At 42.1% G+C, this 22949-nt stretch overlaps 1 protein-coding gene across 1 annotated transcript in view; it reads left to right on the top strand.

Annotated features, from left to right (window-relative positions):
* Positions 1-275: 275 nt before the first annotated feature.
* get3 (guided entry of tail-anchored proteins factor 3, ATPase) overlaps positions 276-22949 on the top strand; it is a 41265-nt gene continuing 18591 nt past the window's right edge. The window contains exons 1-5 of the mRNA XM_073068942.1: positions 276-435; positions 5503-5650; positions 16410-16558; positions 18897-19047; positions 21160-21267. Coding sequence (XP_072925043.1) covers positions 296-435; positions 5503-5650; positions 16410-16558; positions 18897-19047; positions 21160-21267 — 696 coding nt within the window. The 5' untranslated portion in view covers positions 276-295. The remainder of the gene's footprint in view (positions 436-5502; positions 5651-16409; positions 16559-18896; positions 19048-21159; positions 21268-22949) is intronic.

Below are 22949 nucleotides of genomic sequence, written 5' to 3'. Positions count from 1 at the left end.
ACTATCTACACGCACAGTTGTGCATTTTACAATGTATGAATCCCGAAGAACCAATTTGTAAAGGGAAAATTTGTCAAAAACTGAACCCGCAAAGGATAATGGGTCGTGAAACAGTGACGGAATGTATTTTATTATAAAAATACATTTCAGAATATTGATCCAGAAATTTAAAATACTTGAATGTTCAATAGTAGGTTGATAAAGAACTACTTTAAAATTAAGAGGTATTATAGTGGGGAGGCATATGCCAATTAACGCTGCTGACAGGAGAAGAATGATCACGTGACGACAGAAGATGGCGGGCATGGACGAGGAGTTCGAGGACGCTATTGACGTGGAGCCGTTGGAGCCCACCCTGACCAACATTATTGAGCAGAAGTCGCTCAAATGGATCTTTGTGGGCGGCAAGGGAGGAGTAGGGAAAACCACCTGCAGGTAACTGGCCAAAGTCCCGCACAGTATGTGCGTCTCCTAGATCCCGGCCTTGTGTCCGAGGCGGGCGGGAACCCTGATCATAAACGGTCTACGGGCAGAGTGTTTTAATAAATCAAAATCGCCATTTATTATCACTGACCTGTATAATATGAAATTTATTGTTTGTCGCAGCAGTATAGTGCAACGATATAAAATTGCACAATGCACAGACAATGCTGCAGGCATTCAGTGGGTTAGATAATGTCTATAGAGGGAAGTGGACAGTTGGGGTGTCGGTTGGGATACTTTAACAGAAAAGGTATAATGAGGATTTATGGACCGTTCTGAAATCTGATAGTGGAGAAGTTGTTACTTAATCATTCAACGTGGGTCTTCGGGCTCCTGTATCTCCTCTCTAATGATAGTAATGAGAAGAAAGTGTGCCCCAGATGGTGAGGGTCCAAATGATGGATACCATTTTTTGAGTCTTCGCCTCTGAGGGTGTGCTTGATGATTGGGAGGGTTGAGCCCGTTAAAAAATGGTTTGCTGTTTTCCATAAAAGCTGCCTGACCTGCTCAGTTCCTCCAGTATTTTGTGTGTTTCTTCGATTTCCAGCATTTGCAGATTTTCTTGTATTTGTGGTTATATGACAAATACACTCTGTGGCCACTTTATTAGGTATACCTGCATATTAATGCAAATGTTTAATCAGCCAGTCATGTGGCAGCAACTCATGGTGTATAATTCTGACTCTAAGAAAGTACTACCCTGGCTTTCTTTTATTTAATAAAATACCTTGGTTGTTCGTTAGATTTTCCCCAAGAAAGCAAATGTGGACTTCAGGAAGGGGAAGTTGAGGGAAAACACATCAGTCCTCATTGAGTGATCAGCAGTGGAAAGGGTGAGCAGTTTCATGTTCCTGGGTGTCAACATCTCTGAAGACCTGTCTTTGGCCCAACATGTTGCTGCAATTACAAAGAAGGCATTACAGTGGTTATAATTCATTAGAAGTTTGAAGTATGTCATCAAAGACTATCGCCAATTTCTACAAATGTACTGTGGAGCGCATTCTAACTGGTTGCATCACTGTCTGGTATGAAGGGGCATCAGACAAGATTGGAAAAAGCTTTAGAAAGTTGCAAACTCAGTCAGCTGTATCATGGGCAGTGACCTCTCCAGCATCGAGAACATCTTCGAAAGGTGATGCCTCAAAAAGGCAGCATCCATCATTAAGGACCCCCATCACCCAGGACATGCCCTCTTCTCATCGCTACCATCAAAGAGAAGGTACAGGAGCCTGAAGAAACACACTATGTTTTAGGAATAGCTTCTTCCTCTCTGTCATCAATGGACAATGAAACCATGTAAATTAATTTACTGTTTTCTTTTAGTTTTTCTTTTTTTGTTTGTACTACTTGGGAGTTAAGATATCTTATGATTCTGCACCTGGAGTCCATAAGACATGGGAGCAGGAGAGGCTATTTGGCCTATCGAGTCTGCTCTGCAATTCCATCATGGCTGATTTATTATCCCTCTCGGTTCCATTCTCCTGCCTTCTCTCTGTAACCTTTGACACCCTGACTAACCAAGAACCAGTCAACCTCTGCATTAAATATACTATACTAAATGACTTGGCTTCCACAGCCATCTCCACAATCAGCCACTGGCTGAAGAAATTCCCCTTCCATCTCTGTCTTAAACAGACATCCCTCTATTCTGAGGTTGTGCCTTCTGGTCCTCAATTCCCCAAATATGGGAACCTTCTCTCCACATCCACTCTGTCTATGTCTTTTAATATTTCAAAACTCAAAGTAAAATTTATTATCAGAGTACATATGAACATCACTGAAGATGTGTCCAGAGACATCAGTAGATGTATGTACACAGCATGTCATATATATAAATGTTCAACAGATTTCTGGGATACACAAACTACCCCATCAGGCACCAGCAGTTATCCATGGTCAAAGTCACTTAGATCACATCTTTCCCACTCTGTTTGGTCTGAACAATTGAACCCCTTGACCATTTCTACATGTGTTTTTGAAATGAGTTGCTGCCACATGATTGGTGATGAAATATTTGCATTAATGAGCAATTATACCTAATAAAGTGGCCACCAAGTGTATTTGTCATATAACCACAAATACAAGAAAATCTGCAAGTGCTGGAAATCGAAGAAACACACAAAATACTGGAGGAACTGAGCAGGTCAGGTGGCTTTTATGGAAAACAGCAAACCATTTAAAAAAAACTATTTCTATAGATGCTGCCTGACCAGCGGAGTTTGTACAGGAGTGAGATATGCCATCTAGTGGAGTAGTGTTGCAGCAACAATCTGGCTCTCAACGTCAGTAAGACAAAAGAGCTGATTGTGAACTTCAGGAAGGGTAAGACGAAGGAACACATACCAATCCTCAGAGGGTTCAGAAGTGAAGAAAGTGAGCAGTTTTAAGTTCCTGGATGTCAAGATCACTGAGGATCTAACCTGGTCCCAACATATCGATGCAGTTAAAAAGAAGGCAAGACAGTGGCTACATTAGGAGTTTGAAGAGATTTCGTATGTCAACAAGTACACTCAAGAACTTCTATAGACATACTGTGGGGAGCATTCTGACAGGCTGCATCACTGTTTGGTATGGGGGGGTGGGGTGGGGGCTAAGACGCAGATGGTTGTATCCATCTTGGGTACTAGCCTACAAAATACTCAGGAGTGGTATCTCAGAAAGGCAGCATCCATTATTAAGTACCTCCAGCACCCAGGGCATGCCGTTTTCTCACGGTTACCATCAGTTTGGAGGTATAGAAGCCTGAAGGCACACACTCAGCGATTCAGGAACAGCTTCTTCCCTTCTGCCATCCAATCCCTAAATGGACATTGAACCCTTGAACACCACCTCACTTTTTTAATATATATTTCTGTTTTTTGTAGGATTTTTAATCTATTCAATATACGTATACTGTAATTGATTTACTTATTTACTAGTTTTTTTCATCTAGATTATGCATTGCATTGAACTGCTGCTAAGTTAACAAATTTCACAACACATGCCAGTGATAATAAATCTGATTTTGATTGCAGCATTTTGTGTGTGGTATTTGTCATGTAGTCTAGTGAAGAATCATCTTAGTGATGGTTTGTCATTGGGATCAGATTAAATCAACTAGTTCTGTAGTCCTTGTGTTCATATGGACAAGATCTCATTGAAACTTCGAAATGTTCAACAGGGTGAATGTGGGGAGAATGCTTTCCCTTGGCCATGGGATTTAAAATCAGTCACAGTTTCAGAATAAGGGATGGTGAGGAGAAATTTTGTCACTTGGGGTGGTGAATTTTTTCTATTCTGTACTTGGGAGTTTTAGAGGTTCTGTCATTGTTCATTCAAAACCAGTTATTTTGGTGTTAAGGAATGTGAGGATTGTAGAAGAATTGAGGTTGATTAACCATGATCTTGATGATGTACTCTTACACCTAATTATTATGTTCTTGGAGGTTCTGACACACCATCCAAATGAAAATCAAAACTTAATCTTCCAATAGATTTTAAAGTCATAAACAAGTTGAAGACATTTGTAACGGCTTTCTTATTTAAAAAAAACTGAAGAAAAAGCAAACACTGGATATCTGAAATGAAAACAAAGTGGAGGAAATGTCTGTGAGATTGGACAGCGTCCGTGGAAAGAGTGTTTTCAGTTCAATAATTCTTCAGTGACCTCACTTGTTAAGTCAATTTTTCTCTCTTACAGGTGTTGCCTGATCTGAATTTTTCTGTCATTCTTTTTGTCTTCATTAGCATTCTTGAAAGCAGATAGGTACTGATGGAATATTTCTATTAGAATTTTAACTTGACTGTTACTGTGGTGTAGTAGAAATTGACTTTGTGTCAGAAATAATAATAGCATTTGCCACTTACATGAGAATTTGGCTGAGGTACTAATAGTTTTTGAAGCCTTTACAATGACTACTTCTAAGCCAAGCACAAGGTTAAGGAAAATACAAGCTTAAGTAATCTGTTGACAGTTATGTCTAGCTCTTTTCTTCCCTGACCATTTTTGCAGAACATTTTCTTAGGTATAGGACATTGGTCCTTCTCGTAGAATAAATTGTGTGAATTGGGAGTGATTGGGAGCAATAATGACTTACATCTTGCCATAATATCACCTTTGTTTCATAGTTGTGTCTACTTGTAAGTTTGCCAGCTAAAATTCAATTGGTAGCACCTGCATCTGAATCTTTTACAAAGCTTTGTTTTAAAGGCACTTGGGTGCTAATGTTGTGTCAGTTCTGATTACCTCATTATAGGAAGAATGTGGAAGCTTTAGAGACAATGCAGAAAGATGTACTAGGATGTGTGGTATCCTGTGTGGCTTAGAGAGCATGTTTTATGAAGATAAGTTGAGCAAGTGAGGGCTTTTCTCTTTACAGTGAAGGAAGATGAGGGGTGACTTGACAAGAGGTGCACAAGATAATAGCCATAAATTGAGTAGACAGTAAGAGAATGTTTCCCTGGGTGGAAATGGCATATATGAATAGGCATAATTTTAAGGAAAGAAAAGGGGTAATGTCAGAGATAATGTCTTTTTTACAGAATGTTAAGTATGTGGATCATGCTGCTGGGGTGATGATACAGGCAGATGTATTAGGGATGATTAAGAAAATCTTAGATAGCCATATGGATGTTAGAAAAATGAAGCACTGTGTGGGAGGGCAGGTTTAAGTTGATTTTAGAGTAGCTTAAATTGATCTTAAATGGTCAAAAGAAGAATGTGTACTGTAGTTTCTATGTTCTATGTGGTCTCTTATGTGTTACTAAACCAAGGTATCTACTTCTTTTGATCATTCATGATCTTGCTGCATCCTGCTAAAGAGTGGAGAAATTATTCCTGACATGCGATCAACAATTTAAAACTCAACATTTCTAAAATGTCATGATCATTTTGCAGATTGTTGGAGCTTACTATTTAAAATAAAAACAATAAAGACAGCTCCTTAACAATATTTAAATTGTAATGTTTTCCATTGGTTGAAAAATTACTTCACTCAGTGAATACAGCTTTATAATTAGAAACTTATTTCTACCAAACAGTTGCAGCTTGGCTGTGCAGTTGTCAGAGGTCCGAGAGACTGTGTTGATTATTTCAACGGACCCAGCCCATAACATTTCTGATGCATTTGATCAGAAATTCTCCAAAGTGCCAACCAAAGTGAAAGGTTATGACAACCTCTATGCTATGGTAAGTAAAATGTAAGCAGTAGAGGATAATGTTCCATGGTTTATTCAAAAATTCAAAATATATAAGAAATATTGCAGCCATTTTATACTAGAAGTGTTTTCTGATTATTAATTTATTATATTTTAAAGACTTCTGAAAGTGCTGCAGTTTTGAAATGTGCAAAAAGTGATTCTGGTTGAAGGATCATGAGAGAAAAAATGTTCTTAGAACTTAATAAGTTTTCACTCTTCATCCTAAACCATCTTTTACTATAAGAAGTAGCACAGACTTAATAAAATTAGTGTTAAATATGTGACTTAAAAATGGTGTGGGAGAAGTGGGTTTGAATTTGTGGGACATTAGCACCAGTGTTGGGGAAGGTGAGAGCTAATCTGATGGGCTGGGAAACCACCTGAATCATGCTGGATCAGGGTCCTGACAAATTTCATAACTAGGACTGTGGATAGGGCTTTAAACTTGATAATCAGAGGATGGGTTGAACAATGTTGGGAAATATAAATGAAGTAAATGGAAAGAGTGCAGGAGAAGCTGCAGAAGTCTCCGGAATAAAAAAAAAGACAAAATTTGAAAGAACGGTGGTGCATACAGAACCGAAGGTGATATATTTGAATGTACTCAGTATACAATATAAGGCATTTAGAAATTGGCAGATATTATGATGTGGGCCTCACGGAGGTCATGGCTGAAAGATAACTGGAACTGAGAACTTAGCATCCAAAGCTATAAGAAAGAAAAGATGAAACATGAGAGCAAACTAGTCAATAATGTAAAGCAAGATACTAAAAGTTTTTCAGTTATACAAAGGGAGGTGAGAGTTGATATTGGACCACTGGAAAATTATGCTAGTGAGGTAGTAATGGGGAACAAAGAAATGGCAGATGAACTTAATGAAACTGTGGAAGACACTAGTAGTGTGCCAGAGGTTCATGAGTGTCAGGGAGCAGGAGTAAGGGCCATTGCTATTACAAAGGAGAAAGTGCTAGGCAAACTGAAAGGTCTTAAGGTGGATAAGTCACCTGGATCAGGTGCTTTCCATCCCATAGTCATGAGAGAGGTTGCTGAAGAGATAATGTATCCATTGGTCATGATCTTTCAAGAATCATTTGATCCTGGTATGGTCCCAGAGGACTGGAAAATTGTAAGGGAGGAAAGCAACAGAAAGGGAATAATAGGCCAGATAGCCTAACCTCAGTGGTTGGGGAAAGTATTTGGAGTCTATTATTAAGGATGAGGTTGTAGGGTACTTGAAGACTAAAGATAAAATAAGTCCAAGTCAGCATGTTTTCTGTAAAGGGAAAACTTGCTTGGCAGATCTATTAAAGTTCTTTGAGGAAGTTACAAGCAGGGTGGACAAAGGAGAGGCAGTGGATGTCATTTACTTGGATTTTCAGAAGGTGTTTGATAAGGTGTGTAACCCTCAGGTTCAGCCAGCACGTGTTCATCTAGGAGAAGACAGCCAAACTGAGAAATCTCATTTGTGTGGATGCTGCGTGATATGTTGCCTGGTTATAAATCTGAACCATAAAATATGAGACAGTACACTGTATGCAATTGAATGATTGAACTTTATAAATCTTAATCTGAGTATAGGGTTAGCAAAGAAAATGAAAATAAAAAGAGCCCATTTTAAGGAAAAAGCCAAATATTTACGTAGGAGCTCACTGATAAGGCCATTCGTCCACCATTCGACCTCCAAGCGTTGCTGACCTTCAGACCCTTGCTCCCCGTCCACTAGTTCTCTGCACACACGTCTTCCTTCTTCATCCCTCGCCGACAAAAGAGCGTGAAGTCCCTGCTCCCAGATCCCCAAGAAAGAACAACATCCCACTCATTGGCCAACGCACATTCCATAGACCCCGTTTTCTCTAGTCATAACCCAAACATTGCTGCTACAGAGAAACCATTACCTTAGCAGTGGAACATTACAGAGCGGCCATAACTTCAGCAGTGAAATCTTATAGCGAGTTACCCTCTCCCCCCCACCAAATTTAGTCATGTTCTCATGACGTTGAGATAATTTTCCAAATCTTCCTGCAAAACACAAAGTCCAGTCTAGGTGTAAAAGGCAGTGGCATAGCTCCCCAAAATGGTGGGGGTCACTCTCTGTTCCCCTGGTGCTGTCTAGACCAGCCTATCCAGTGGTTTCCTTAATCTCTGAGACCTCCGCACCACCTCACCTAGTTCTTCAGGTTCACACACTACTGGGGATAGTTCTGGTCTACCTGGCGAGGCCTCCCCTGACCTATCACTCGTGCCTACCTGTAACTCAGACCCCCCCTCTGTCCCTTGGCCAAGCCCCACTTCCTCCTTTGCAGGGTCCCGCTGCAACCCAGGCTGTCCACGGATAGGTTCCCCCCACCACTTCACCTGACTCAGCGGGAGAAGGGCTGGGAGTCTCTTTCTCTATCAATGGGGAGTTAGCAAAGGGCAGCATATACCACACATCCAGGTCCTCATCCTCTGAATCAGTAGCCCTCTCGGGTGGGGGCCAGCTTAACCTCTCCTGCTGTTGGCCCTGCAGTCGCCCTGTGTTTCCGCAGAGTCCTCATACTAGGTGTAGGCTTCAGGTTGGGCTCTGCGTCTACCTGCACCTCTTGTCTCAGGGGCCGCAGGTGGTTCTGATGGAGAATCTTGACAGGTCCATTCCCATCCTCTGGTTTCACCCGGAAAACTGGTAGGTTTGGCACCTGACTCTCCATCACTTGGGGCTTAGCCACTCTATTTTATGTTTATGTTTCCCAGGTAGCCCTAAATTCCTAATGAGGACTTGGTCTCCCAGCAGGAGTTGGGAGAACCTCACCTTTTCATCATACTTCCTCTTATTTCCTTGATTCTGCTTGGCAGCCGCGACCCCAGCTAATTCATAGCCCTTTTCAGCTCTCTTCTCATATCAGACACGTACTTTAGTTAAGTCTTTAGTGGTAAGTCACCCCTGTCAGCCCCAAAACAAAGGTGAATGGGCAGCCTCGCCTTGTGCCCAAACATCAGATAATATGGCGAGTACCCAGTAGCTTCATTTCGAGTACAGTTTTAACTGTGAATCAGATGTCCAATATAGAAACATAGAAAACCTACAGCACAATACAGGCCCTTTGGCCCACAAAGCTGTGCTGAATATGTCCTTACTTTAGAAATTACCAGGGGTTATCCATAACCCTCTTCTAAGCCCATGTACCTGTCCAGGAGTCTCTTAAAAGACTCTATCGTATCAGCCTCCACCACCGTCGCTGGCAGCCCATTTCATGCACAATATGTTGACTCCACCTGCTCTTCTTGCTGATCTTCTGGGTCCCGAGCCTTGTGGGTGATAGGATGTGGTCCTCGACTCCAAGCATGCCCAGTAACTCTTGGATGAATCTGCTCTCGAAATCCCATCCCTAATCACTATGTATCCGCCCAGGAAGGCCATAATAAAGGAAATACTTCTCCCATAATACTTCGGCCACCATAAATGACCTCTGGTCCTTGGTAGGAAAAGCCTGTGCATAACTGGTGTAATGGTCCATGATGACTAAGACATTCACGTGTTGCCGGCATCGGGTTCTGTTGACGGGTCCAGGGGCCCTGCACTCTGCAAGTGGGACAAGGGAGCTGCCTGCATAGGCAGTGTCTTCCACCATATGCATCGAATGCACGACTTGCACTATTCTTTGACCTCCAACTTCATTCGGTCAGTAACACCTGTCTCTGAGCAATCTATAGGTCTTTTCAACCCCCAAAAGTCCAGAATCATCATAAAGCAACTTTAATGCATCCTCCGATACTTCTCCGACAGAACCAGTGATAAGTCACCCCTGTTAGCCCCAAAACAAAGGTCAATGGGCAGCCTTGCCTTGTGCCCAAACATCAGATAATATGGCGAGTACCCAGTAGCTTCAGCGCCGAGGTCGGTCGAAGGATGATCTGGTTCCGCAACTCCAACTGAGGGCATTCTCTCAGAAATGGAGGCACTGCTGCGTATTTTGTCTTCTCTGCCTGAGCCATGTTTCACTTTTTGACCACAGACCAAATGATACTGATGTCCGGGTCGTCTCGCTGAGCAGCTGCCACTTCTCCAAAACTCAATTCTGGCAACTGATTTGTCTTCAGAGCAGTCAGGTTACAATAAACTTGGGGAATGGCGTCATCAGAAGCTCCCAAGTGATCTACCGCTCGATCCTGTCCCTCCTTTTCCTCTGCCTTCACAGTGATGGCAAACTGACACAGGGCCTTCACCCCTGGGGCAGGAACGCTCTCCCGCTCCGTGTCCCTGTCCAGTCCCTTGTGCACCTGTCGGAACAAAGCATCAGCATCAATGTTCCGGCTTCCCGACCGGTACTTCAGGCTGAAATCATAGGCAGACAACGCTGCCAACCACCGATGGCCTCTGGCATCCAGTTTCACTGAGGTCAGAATATAAGGGGGTTGTTGTTCGTCCTCACCTCAAACTTGGCCCCGTAGAGGTAGTCACTCAGCTTATCCACCACCACCCATTTCAATGCCAGAAATTCCAATTTGTGCATGGGATAGTTTTTCTTGGAGGGCGACAGACTCTGGCTGACAAACGTAACCGGTCTTGACCTGGTGTCCTGATCCTGAGGCATGCTGCAAGAGGCCTGAGAAGAACTGGCCAAAGTTGATTGGAAGGGGTCACTAGGAGGACTAACAGTAGAGTAGCAATGTCAGGAGTTTTGAGTTTTTCAAAAAGAAGCATTCTAAAGGGAGCATGAGACAATCATAGCTGACAAGGGATGTCAGACAGCATAAAAGCAAAAGAAAGGGCATACAGTATAGCAAAAATTAGTGGGAACTTGGAAGATTTGGAAGCTCTTAAAAACCAACAGAAGGCAACTAAGAAGCAATAAGGATAAAAGATGAAATATGAAGGCAAGCTAGCCAGTAATATAAAAGAGGATACCAGAAGTTTTTTTTTAACAGAGTAAAAGAGAGGTGAGAGTGGACATCGGACCATTGAAAAATGACATGAGAGGCAGTAATAGGGAATAAAGAAATGGCGGGTGTATAGGGTTAAGGATGTAAGCTGAAAAGTTTAAGGAGAACATGAGAGAAAACTTCTTCACTCAGAGGGTCATGAGATTGTGAAAGCGGCCAACGCAAAGTGGTGCATGCAAGATTGATTTCAATGTTTAAGAGAAGTTTGGATAGGTTCATGAATGGTAAAGATAAGGAGAGCTATGGTCCTAAATATTTTGCATGGGAGACACCAGCACTATGCCAGAAATTTGTGAGGGTGTCAGGAGACATAAGTGAGTGTAGTTGCTCTTACTAAGGAGAAGTTACTTTGGAAACTAAAAGGTCTGAAGGTAGATAAGTTGCATGGACCAGATGGACTACACCCCAGGGTTCTGAAAGTTGTCGTTGAAGAGATTGCAGTGGCGTTCATAATGATCTTTCAAGAATCACTGTATTCCAGAATGATTCTGGAGGCTTTCTTTATATTTGCAATTGAACAGTAGGGTTGCCAGGGAGGATAGTTGAATGCTCCTCTTGCAGGATGTGGGAAAGGCAGGGAGACCTCCAGTGTCCCTGACGACATCAACTGAGGGAGGTGCATCCACCTGCAGCTTCTTACCCTCATGTTAAGGAGTTGGAGCTGGAACTGGATGAATTCTTACGGGAGGGCAGAGGGAGTGATAGAACATTGAGCAGGGTACTTAGACCCAAGGTGATGACAGTTAGGAAGGGAAAATGGATTAAACAGTTTGTGTAGAGTACCCTGTGGTTATTCCCCTCAACAACAGGTATACCACTTTGGACACCAGAGGAAAGTCATAGTGGTCAGGTATCTGTCATTAAGTCTGGCTCTGTAACTCAGAAGGGAAAGGAAAGACAAAGCGAGCTGTGGTGATATGGGATTCATTAGTTAGGGCAACAGAAAGGTTCTGTGGACGGGAATGAGGTTCCCAGATGGTATGTTGCCTTTTGGGTGCCAGGGTCCAGGACAATCTGCCTAAACTAATAACACACATATAGTTGTACTTTCCATGGCTACACTGTTTAATCATTCACGGTCCAGACTAAAAAAAATATGTGAACCCTTGTACTTAATAACTGGTAGAACCTTCTTTAGCAGCAATAATCCTCCACCAAGTGTTTCCTGTAGCTGTTGATCAGACTTACACAATGGCAAGGAGATATTTTAGACCATTCCTCAGCCCTAGGGTGCTCAAAGCCTGTGCCCCCCAGCTATGTGGAGTACTTCATCATGTCTTCAACCTGAGCCTGAGTCTCCAGAGGGTTCTAGTGCTGTGGAAGACATCCTGCCTCGTCCTTGTACCGAAGACCCCAGTGGCTCCAGTGACTACAGACCGGTGGCACTGACCTCCCACATCATGAAGACCCTGGAGAGACTTGTTCTAGAGCAGCTCCGGCCTATGGTTAGGCCACACTTACACCCCCTCCAGTTCGCCTACCAGCCCTGACTAGGAGTTGAGGATGCCATCGTCTACCTGCTGAATTGTGTCTACGCCCACCTGGACAAGCCGGTGAGCACTGTGAGGGTCATGTTTTTTGACTTCTCCAGTGCATTCAACACCATCTGCCCTGCTCTGCTGGGTGAGAAGCTGTCAGTGATGCAGGTGGATGCTTCCCTGGTGTCATGGATTATTGATTACCTGACTGGCAGACCACAGTACGTGTGCTTGCAACACTGTGTGTCAGACAGAGTGGTCAGCAGCACTGGGGCTCCACAGTGGACTGTCCTGTCTTCCTTTCTCTTCACCGTCTACACCTCGGACTTCAGCTACTGCACAGAGTCTTGCCATCATCAGAAGTATTCTGATGACTCTGCCATAGTTGGATGCATCAGCAAGGGAGATGAGGCGGAGTACAGGGCTACGGTGGGAAACTTTGTCACATGGTGTGAGCAGAATCATCTGCAGCTTAATGTGAAAAAGACTAAGGAGCTGGTGGTGGACCTGAGGAGGGCTAAGGCCTCCCTGTTTCCATCCAAGGGGTCAGTGTGGACATGGTGGAGGATTACAAATACCTGGGGATACAAATTGACAATAAACTGGACTGGTCAAAGAACACTGAGGCTGTCTACAAGAAGGGTCAGAGCCGTCTCTACTTCCTGAGGAGACTGAGGTCCTTTAACATCTGCCGGATGATGCTGAGGATGTTCTACGAGTCTGTGGTGGCCAGTGCTATCATGTTTGCTGTTGTGTACTGGGGCAGCAGGCTGAGGGTAGCAGACACCAATAGAATCAAACTCATTCGTAAGGCCAGTGATGATGTGGGGGTGGAACTGGACTCTGACGGTGGTGTCTAAAAAGAGGATGCTGTCCAAGTTGCATGCCATCTTGGACAATGTCTCCCATCCACTCCATAATGTACTGGTTAGGCACAGGAGTACATTCAGCCAGAGACTCATTCCACCGAGATGCAACACTGAGTGTCATAGGAAGTCATTCCTGCCTGTGGCCATCAAAATTTACAACTCCTCCCTTGGAGTGTCGGACACCCTGAGCCAATAGGCTGGTCCTGGACTTATTTCCACTTGGAATAATTTACTTCTTATTATTTAATTATTTATGGCTTTATATTGCTATATTTCTACACTGTTCTTGGTTGGTGCGACTGTAACGAAACCCAATTTCCCTTGGGATCAATAAAGTATGTTTGTCTGCCTGTCTGTCATTCCTCCATGCAAAACAGTTTCAGTTGATCAATGTTTTTTGTGGTACCTTGCATGAAGTGCCCTTTCCAAGTCATGCCACAACATCTCAATTGTGTTAAAGTCTGGACTCTTGACTTGGCCATTCCAAAACACAAAATTTCTTCTTTGTAAACTATTCTGTTGTTGACTTACTCTTGTGTTTTGGATCATTTTCTTGTTGCATCATCCAATTTCTATTAAGCTTCAGGTGGTGGACCCCTACCCTGACATCTGTAAAATGTTTTAATACAATTTTGAATTCGTTGTTCCCCAACAATTGCAAGCTGTCTAGGCCCTGCGGCAGCAAAACAGCCCCAAACCATGTTGCTCCTTCCACCGTACTTCACAGTTGATGAGGTTTTGGTTTTAGTGTGCAGTGCCCTTTTACCTTTAAGCATAGTGGAATGCAGTGTGTATTTCTGCCAAAAAGTTTTGCGCGTGTTGCTTTGACCCCAGCATCTGCAGAGTATTTTGTGTTAACTTTTGTCTCATCTGTCCACAGAACATCCAGGTGGTCTTTTGGAAACTTGAGGCATGCAGCAATGTTTTTGTTTGGAGAGTAGTGGTTTCCTCCATGATCACCTTCTATGAACACCATAATTGTTCAGTGTTTGTCTTATAGTAGACACAAGAGCAGTTCTAGAGATTTCTGCTGTTCTTTTGCTGTTCCTCCATTTGTAGACATTTTCTTTTACTGTGGACTGATGAACACTCAGGTCTTTAGAAATGCTTTTATAGCTTTTTCCAGCTTTATGCGTCTTTACAATTCTTCTATAAATCCTCTGAAAGTTGTTTTGATCGAGGCATGGTGCACATAAACAGATTTTTGTTGAGAAGAACAGGCTCTGTCAGTAACGTGACTTTGACTTTTTTTTAATTGGGCAGGATACCTCTACAACCAACACCTTCTATCTCATCTCATTGCTTGGAACACCTGGCTCCAAATAAACTTCTGTAGAAGGCATTACCCCAGAGGTTCACATACTTTTTTGAACCTAGACTGAGATTGTTTAATTGGTGTACTCAGTATTGACAAGTAGTACAATTGTTTGTGTGTTAATAGTTTAGGCTGATGGTGTTTGCCTAAAATTGTGACTTAGATGAAGATCAGACCACATTTTATGAGTAATTAATGTGGAAAACCAGGTGATTGCAAAGGGTTCACAAACTTTTTCTTGCAGCTGTATAGGTACTTTGATAATAAATTTATTTTGAATTTAATAATGTACTTGAATTTATTTTGAACATACTCCTTTTTAGTACAGCCCAAAAATCAGGGAAAATTGTAAAGCATGAAAAACCAAAATTAAAAAACTGGAATGTCAGTAGTTCAAAAGTATTCATTCCCCCTTTGCTCAGTACTTGGTTAAATCACCTTTTGCAGTTATTTTGGATAAGTCTATTAGCTTTGCATAATATGATGGTGCAATGTTTGCCCATTACTCGTAAAATTGCTCAAACTGTGCCAGATTAGTTGGGGAGCAAAGGTGGACAGCAATCTTGAGGTCTTGCTGATTGGGTTGTCAGGACTCTTTAACTGGGTCACCGAAGGACATCAGTTTTCTTCAATTGTAGCCACTCCATGGTTGCTCTGGAAGTGTGGTTTGGATCATTGTCCTGCTGAAAGATGAACTTACTCCCCAGTTTAAGCTCTCTGGGCGAGGTTATCTAATATTGGATTTATGCCACACTTACCTCCTAGTGTTGAGGCTGAAATATTTCATTTAGTCTCATCTGACCACAAGACCTTCTTCCACATCTCCTGAGTTGCTCTTTGCAAAGTCTTTATGGGCAAGGATTTTTTTAAAGCCAGGGCTTTTAACTTGCCACTCTTCTATAAGTACTCTTTTTGTGCAAGGCCTTAGAACTTGTGGAGACTTGAACTTCATCTCCAGTTGTAGCCACTGACTTCTGCAGTGCACTTAGAGTGAGTGTTGGCATTACAGTAGCCTTTCTTACAAATGCAGTTCTTCAGAGACTAAATTGGTGGGGCAGCCTGACCTATGCATTGTTGCTGTGGTATCATATTTTTTCCACTTTTTCACGATGGACTGCACTGAGCTCTGAGGTACATTCAGTGCCTTTGAGCTGGTCTTGTACCCTTCTCCAGATTTATGGTTCTCTGTTTTTACTTCCCTGAATTGCCTTGAATGCTCTTTTTTCTTCATTTTGGTTTGGTCTGCATTTTCAGATAAAACTCTTATTAACATGAAGACTTACTGGAGCATTTGACTTCAAGAGCAATACACATGGCTAGTATTCTTTATCAAGATGCTGGATGGGTTTAAAATGTGGGATTGGATTGCATGAATTTGGCTTTGTTCATTGAACTTAGAAGATTGAGGGATAACTTAACTCTATAAATCTGCAAGTGACATTTGCGTTAGTTGGTAAACAAGGAGTTGAAGTGGGTAGATGGGGCTGCTGGACTGAAGTTAGTTATGCCCACCAGAACCTTGTTAAAGGGCAGAGCAAGTGGTTCAAAAACAGCAGCTATTAAGTCAGCCAGTGATTTGGGAACGGGTTGGGATACAGCTCTTGACTTTAAGCCAAACTACTGTATACCATACAGTTAATTTGATAAGCAAATAATTGTTCTAAGAGTAGCTGGAAATCCAGACCAACACACACAAAATGCTGGAGGAACTCAGCAGGTCAGGCGTTATTTATGGAGAGGAATAAACATTCAATGTTTCGGGCTGAGTCCTGATAAATGATCTCGGCCTGAAATGTCCACTGTTTGTTCCTTTCCAAGGATGGTGCCTGACCTGCTGAGTTTCTCCAGCATGGATGCAAACAAGTTGTGTGGTTGAAATCTGAACCATAATAGTAGTGTGGTCACGAACATGTCTTATCCAGTCATCTTCACTCTAGTTGAGAATATCAACATTACCAAATGCAGTGTCTAGTGTTGAGGCCAGTTAGTATACCCTGCTTCAATTAACTCCATATGCAGGTGTTAGATCTAGGAACTCCTAATACTCAACAGGATTTCTCTTACCTATTTGAAGAAATCCAATTTGTGGCATTTCAAACCATGTATGAATTTGGTTTCCATGATGAAAACTTCAAGCTTGGTTGTTTTTCTGTTGCATTGAGCAGGAAATTGATCCAAGCCTGGGTGTAGCTGAATTACCAGATGAATTTTTTGAAGAAGACAATATGTTGAGCATGGGCAAGAAGATGATGCAGGAGGCGATGAGTGCATTCCCAGGCATCGATGAAGCAATGAGCTATGCTGAAGTTATGAGGTAATATGCTGGGGAATAGGGACAGTTTTCTAACTTGGCCATTTGCAATTTGCCCAGTCACTGGCTGAAAGCAAATCCTAGGCTTTGCCTCTTAACAGGATTGTTGCTTCAGGAACTGCTCAGTTAATCTTTTCTGTATAGTGAAATGATGAGAAGGATCTTTCTGTTAGTTTTGGTCATTGAAATTTATGTGGGATATAATAAGAATATTCATGAGTGATCTCGCTCTTAATTTATGTGAATTTCATATTACAAGAAAAAACTTACTTCAGCGAAGTGTTAAGGCAAAAGAGTAGTCAATGATTGAAATGGATTTATGATCAAGCAGTAGTGGAAATCCTTTTAAGCCACTTGAAGATCTGCAGGAGGGCATATTGGCAGAGGGGCATTGGGGAGTGGGAAGTGATGGAAGGAGAACCTGTCCAAGGTTTTTGGGTGCATAAGCTAAGAATGAAGCTCTTTGATGTGCAGCTTGCAAGCACAAAGGTAGGTGATAGGTGAGGTGAATGTCCAGTTCATGACATTTTGAATTGTGAGGTGGTTTGTAAAATGAGAATAGGATGTATGTACTAATAGTGTTAGATGAACTAAGATGCAGGGAGTTGCAAGTAGAGCATTGGTGGCTGTCTGTCATATCTCATAATGACAGGAAACCTGTGCAGGAGAGGTTTTAAAAAGGAAAAGCAGTTGCACTGGGAAGTCTGGATCCAGTGGTACGAGTAGTCATCACAACTGGGATCTTACATGGTTGCAATGGATGACCATGACTACTTATGCACCTTGTCATGCCCTTCATTCTTTATGGAGCATTGTGGAGCTGCCTTCCTGGCCATTTGATCTCATTGTAGATCTCATTCGCCAGTCCACTGGAGCTGACTTTGTATGCTAGGATAGGTGTGTGCTCATACCCCTATGTCCTAGGGTATGAGGCCTGTCAGCTGGTTTAGCCTGCCTGTTAAGGTGGCTTGTTGGGATGTGGCTGTTGTATGCAACAGCTGCTTAGAGGCATCAATGAGAACTGAGTGTAGGGTGGAGACTAAAGGTGAGTGAGTTGCCCCAGAGTGGACATGAAACCCCTTTCAATGGAGCTGTTACCCCTCCTGGGATATCCCATACAACCCAACATTAACAGTGGCATAAATATGTGGGTTTCATTGCTGCACACTCTATCCCAAGCCTTTGAGATTTTAGAGCATTATAGCACAGTACAGTACTGGCTCTTCAGACCACAATGGTGGACTGATGTTTTAAACCTACTCTGATCTTAACCCTCTTACATAACCCTCCATTTTTCTTTCATGTACCTATTTAAGAGTCTTAAATGCTACTAACTTATCTGCCCTACCAGTTCTAGCACACTTATTGCTCTCCAATAAACCCCCCCCAATACTTTCCTCCAAACACATTAAAGTTATGCCCTTATGCTCCCTGCCCCCCCCCCCCCCCCCCCAGGGATTAGCCATTTCTGCCTTGGGAAAGAGTCTCAGGCTGCCCACTGTATCTGCCTCTTATCATGTATAGGTCTGTCAAGTCACCTCTGATCCTCCTTCACTCCAGAGAGAGAAGCCCTAGCAGCATGACTGCCATCCCACTGCTTATTCCGTGAAATGTATTTGAGAGTCTGAGTTATGAGATAGGCAGATTTTTTTTGGACTGGCAGTGAAAAATTTGTGTGCGAGGGTTTCCAACTCGATGCAGAAAGCAGCTTTGGAATAGTCAAGTATGAGATTCTGTAGATGCTGGAAGTCCAGAAGATCTCACAAAATCCTGGAGGAAATCCAGCAGGTCAGGCAGCATCTATGGAAAGGAATTAACAGACGGTGTTTTGTGCCAAAGCCTTCTGGCTTCTTTGTCCTTCCTTTCCGGTCATGATGAAGGGTCTTGGTCTGAAATGTTGATTTTTATTTCCCTCCATTGATGCTGCCTGGCCTGCTGAGTTCCTCCAATACTTTGTGTTCCTTTACAACAGTCTCCTGGTTTAGAACTCCTTTTGTTCAATAACTTTTCATCAATTGTGAAAAATTATGCTCTGCCATGCTCTTTAAGAGTAATTAATTGTGACTGATTCCCTCCGCATATATCACGCAGTATGTACCTGCAGAGTAAAGCTACAAATAACACGCAGGGCTACAGGCTGATAAACACAAATTAATTAACATTAATTAGTCTGGCTTCTTCCTCCTTCCTTTTCAATCTTGATGAAGGGTCTCAACCTGAAATGTTGACTATACGTTCCCTCCATAGATGCTGCCTAACCTGTTGAGTTTCTCCATTATCTAGTGTATGTGCCTTTGGAAGAGTCTTCCTGGTTTAATAACTGTTTGCATCTAATTTACAGACTGGTGAAAGGAATGAATTTCTCAGTGGTGGTGTTTGATACAGCACCGACAGGACACACACTGCGACTCTTGAACTTCCCAACGATTGTCGAGAGGGGTCTGGGGAGGTTGATGCAGATTAAGAATCAGATCAGTCCTTTCATCTCTCAGGTAGACAAAACTCATGTTTGAAATTAGTTAAGCTAAATAACTATTAATGGTTGCCAAAAAAATTGTTTAATTTTCTTTATGAGGGATATAGCTAAGTTAAATGCAAACAGACTTTTTCCACTGAGGTTGGGTGAGACTAGAACTAGAGGCCATGGATTAAAGGTGAAATGTTTAAGGGGAACTTGAAGGGAAACTACTTCACTCAGAGGGGTGTGAGTGAGGAACAAGCTGCCAGCAGAAGTGATGGATGTGGGTTTGATTTCAGCATTTAAGGAAAGCTTGGATAAGTACATTGATGGAGGGGTATGGTCCAGGAGAAAGTTGATGGGCCAAAGAGCCTATTTCTGTCCTGTAGTTCTATAAAACTATAAGGCAGAGTTTTCTGGTGAATGCCTGTACACAAGAAGATCTCTGGAAGGAATTGTAAGGTTGTGTGTGGGGCGAGGGGGGATGGTGTGGTGGTTGCTGTTTAGGGTTGGTCCAGGGCATTAATATAATCACACTGCTTTTGGGAGTGCTACAGCAGGGTTAGATGTCCATGGTTAGGAAATGGATGGGAATGAAATCCAACAAGATTCTTGCTCCTGGTGCCATTCACCAGGCTGCACCTAAAAGTGTGCATCAGCTCGTGAGTTTGTCTGTAGATGGATAGCATTGTCATAAGACTCAGGTCCAGTAGAAGCCTTATTTCACCAAGGGTTCTCCACTGGGAAGAGGAGAAAGCATTAGATGAGACAAGATTAAATATTAAGTTTAAACCTAGATTGTTGTGCCTTAATATTAGGTGCCAATCGATATTAGGGAAGTTGAAGTCAACTGTGACACTTTTCTAACAGAGAGCTTAAAAGAGTAGAATGTTGTGCCATACTTTTAATCTACACTAAGATCAATCTAATCCTTCCCTTCCACAGCCCTCCACTTTTCTTTCATACATGTGCCTTTCTAAGAATGTACCACTTAATGGATGTTTGTTTTTAGAAACTGGATTTTTCTGCATCAAATTCACTTTTTACAGTGTTCCTGAGGCACTCTACCCAGTGGCTCTTAAAAACGATGTACAAGAAAGTTTTAGGTTAAGTCGTTGCAACACCATGATGACCATTCTAGTTCTTGCAGTCAGAACATCTCCGATGTTATGCAAATGATAAATCATTCTGCTGTACATAGGGGGAGCTGAATCACATTTAAACTTGTGGGATGTTGTCCTCGAACAGTTAATATGCTGCTGACTTTGTGCCATTTTAGAGGTGTTGTTTTTTAAGGGACATGATTGATGATAAGAGTGTCCTCATGTCCAAAAAGGAAAATTTGAGAATCAGGTGATATAATGGAGTGGATGACAAATGATAAATGATGGCATCCATGCAATTTATCTCCCACCTTAATCTGCGCATAATTGGCGTGTTACCAGTTTCATACCTCAATATCTAGATAGAGCGTACACCCAGAAGATGTTTCTAGTAGTGGGAGAGTTTAGGACCAGAGGGCACAACCTCAGAATAGGAGTTCCCTTTAGAAGAGAGATGAAGAATTTCTTTAGCCAGAGGATGATGAATCTGGAATTCATTGCCACAAACATCTGTGTAGGCCAAGACATTTAAAGTGGAGGTTGATAGGTTCTTGATTAATAAGGGCATCAATGGTTACAGGAAGAAAGAAGGCATGAGAATGGGGTTGAGGGAAAATAAATCAGCCATGATTGATAGGCTGAATGGCCCAATTCTGCTCTTATGTCTTATGGTCTTATGTACTTTCTGTAGCATTAGCTGATGCTTTGCTTTTGTCTTTTAAATTATTACACCTGGACGGCTTGGATTTCCCTTCTGAGCTTGTTGGTTTTGGGGATGTGTGTGTCTTGTATACTTGTATGTGAAAAAATCTGCTTTTAAAGACTGAATTTAATTTTCATCATTTAACAATGAAATTTTAAAATGAAAGTAGCTAGGGTTCTTTGCAGTCCAACTCTTAAAATATCACATAGTCACTTCAGTTAAAAGAATTAACATGACTGTGGTCTGTAACCTTCTCTGAATAACTGTCACTTGCATAGTTGGTGAGTTCTGTAACATTTGGCTGTAGAGTCGGTGTATTTACTGAATGCCTGCATTTCAGATGTGCAGTATGCTTGGACTCGGTGATATGAATGCAGATCAACTGGCATCAAAGCTGGAAGAGACCTTGCCTGTCATTCGTTCAGTCAGTGAGCAGTTTAAAGACCCGGTAATTGTCATGTAATTTAACATCAAATCAATGTTGGCGAGTTTTAATAATTGAATTGAAGCTCTCTCTCTATCTGAGCTGTGCTGTGGATTTTCTGTTTAAACTCTTAACACATAGATCTCAGCAATAAACATTCTTTAGCTCTCATTCCTTCCTGCCAGTGTCTTTAAACTGATATATCCATATCAGTCAGCCAGTGAATATCAGCATCACCTGATATTAGCAGGAACGATGTCAATAAGATTGAAGGAGTACAAAGGAAATTTACAAGGATATTGCCAGACGTGAGGACCAGAGTTATAGGGGAAAAGTTGAACAGATTGGGACTATTCCCTAGAGCATAGGAAAGAGATGGGGAGATTTGACAGCGGTATGCAAAATTGAGGTGTATGTTTAGAATAAATGCTAGCAGGCTTTTTCCACTGAAGTTGTAGGAGACTAAAACTAGAGGTCATGGGTTAAGAGTAAAAGGTGAAATGTTTAAGGGGAACCTGAGGGGAAACTTGTTCACTCAGAGTGTAGCAGTGTAGAACAAGGTGCCAGCAGAAGTGGTGGTTGCGGATTCAATTATAGAATTTAGGAATAGTTTGGATAAGTACATGGATGGGAGGTTATGATCCAGGTTGACGGGACTAGGCAGAATAATAGTTCAGCATGGACAAGATGAGTCAAAGGGCCTTTTTCTGTGCTGTACTCTAATGAGGGTTATCGTCACTGATGTGTTGTGAAATTTGTAGTCTTGTGGTAGCATACAGTGCAAGACCTAAACCTTATGCTACAAAAGCAAATGGTGCCAAAATATAAGATTGTAGCTACAAATATTTGGGTGATAGTGGGAAGTCAGTGTTTGTTACTGCAAGATTGATCAGGTTAAAGTACATGGTGTGAAATCTGTTAGGATGTCCAGTCATCTAAAATGTTACAGTTGTAAACTACTCTTCAGTTACTTTATTACTTTATTGTCACCAAATAACTGATACTAGAGCGTACAATCATCACAGCGATATTTGATTCTGCGCTTTGTGCTCCCTGGAGTACAAATTGATAGTAAAATATAATAAAAATTTAAATTATATATCATAAATAGAAAAGGGAAAGTAAGGTAGTGCAAAAAAAACACTGAGAGACAGGTCCGGATATTTGGAAGGCCTAGATCCAGGTCAGGATCAGTTCAGCAGTCTTATCACAGTTGGAAAGAAGCTGTTCCCAAATCTGGCAGTACGAGTCTTCAAGCTCCTGAACCTTCTTCCGGAGGGAAGAGGGACAAAAAGTGTGTTGGCTGGGTGGGTTGTGTCCTTGATTATCCTGGCAGCACTGCTCCGACAGTGTGCGGTGTAAAGTGAGTCCAAGGACAGAAGATTGGTTTGTGTGATGTGCTGGGCTGTGTTCAAGATCTTCTGCAGCTTCTTCTGGTCTTGGACAAGACAACTTCCATACCAGGTTGTGATGCACCCTAGAAGAATGCTTTCTATGGTGCATCTATAAAAATTAGTGAGGGTTTTAGGGGACAGGCCAAATTTCTTAAGCTTTCTCAGGAAGTAAAGGCGCTGGTGGGCCTTCTTGGCGGTGGACTCTGCTTGGTTAGATGAAGTCAAGTGTGTTTATACCAGCTAGATATGTTCAGTTCACTGTAGGGCTCTGGCTTCTTATACATCTGATAATACTATTGAATGCACTGCAAT

The sequence above is a fragment of the Hemitrygon akajei genome, chromosome 16 (genome assembly GCF_048418815.1).
Source record: "Hemitrygon akajei chromosome 16, sHemAka1.3, whole genome shotgun sequence".
Taxonomy (NCBI): Eukaryota; Metazoa; Chordata; class Chondrichthyes; order Myliobatiformes; family Dasyatidae; genus Hemitrygon; species Hemitrygon akajei.
This window is presented reverse-complemented; position numbering and strand designations above follow the sequence as displayed.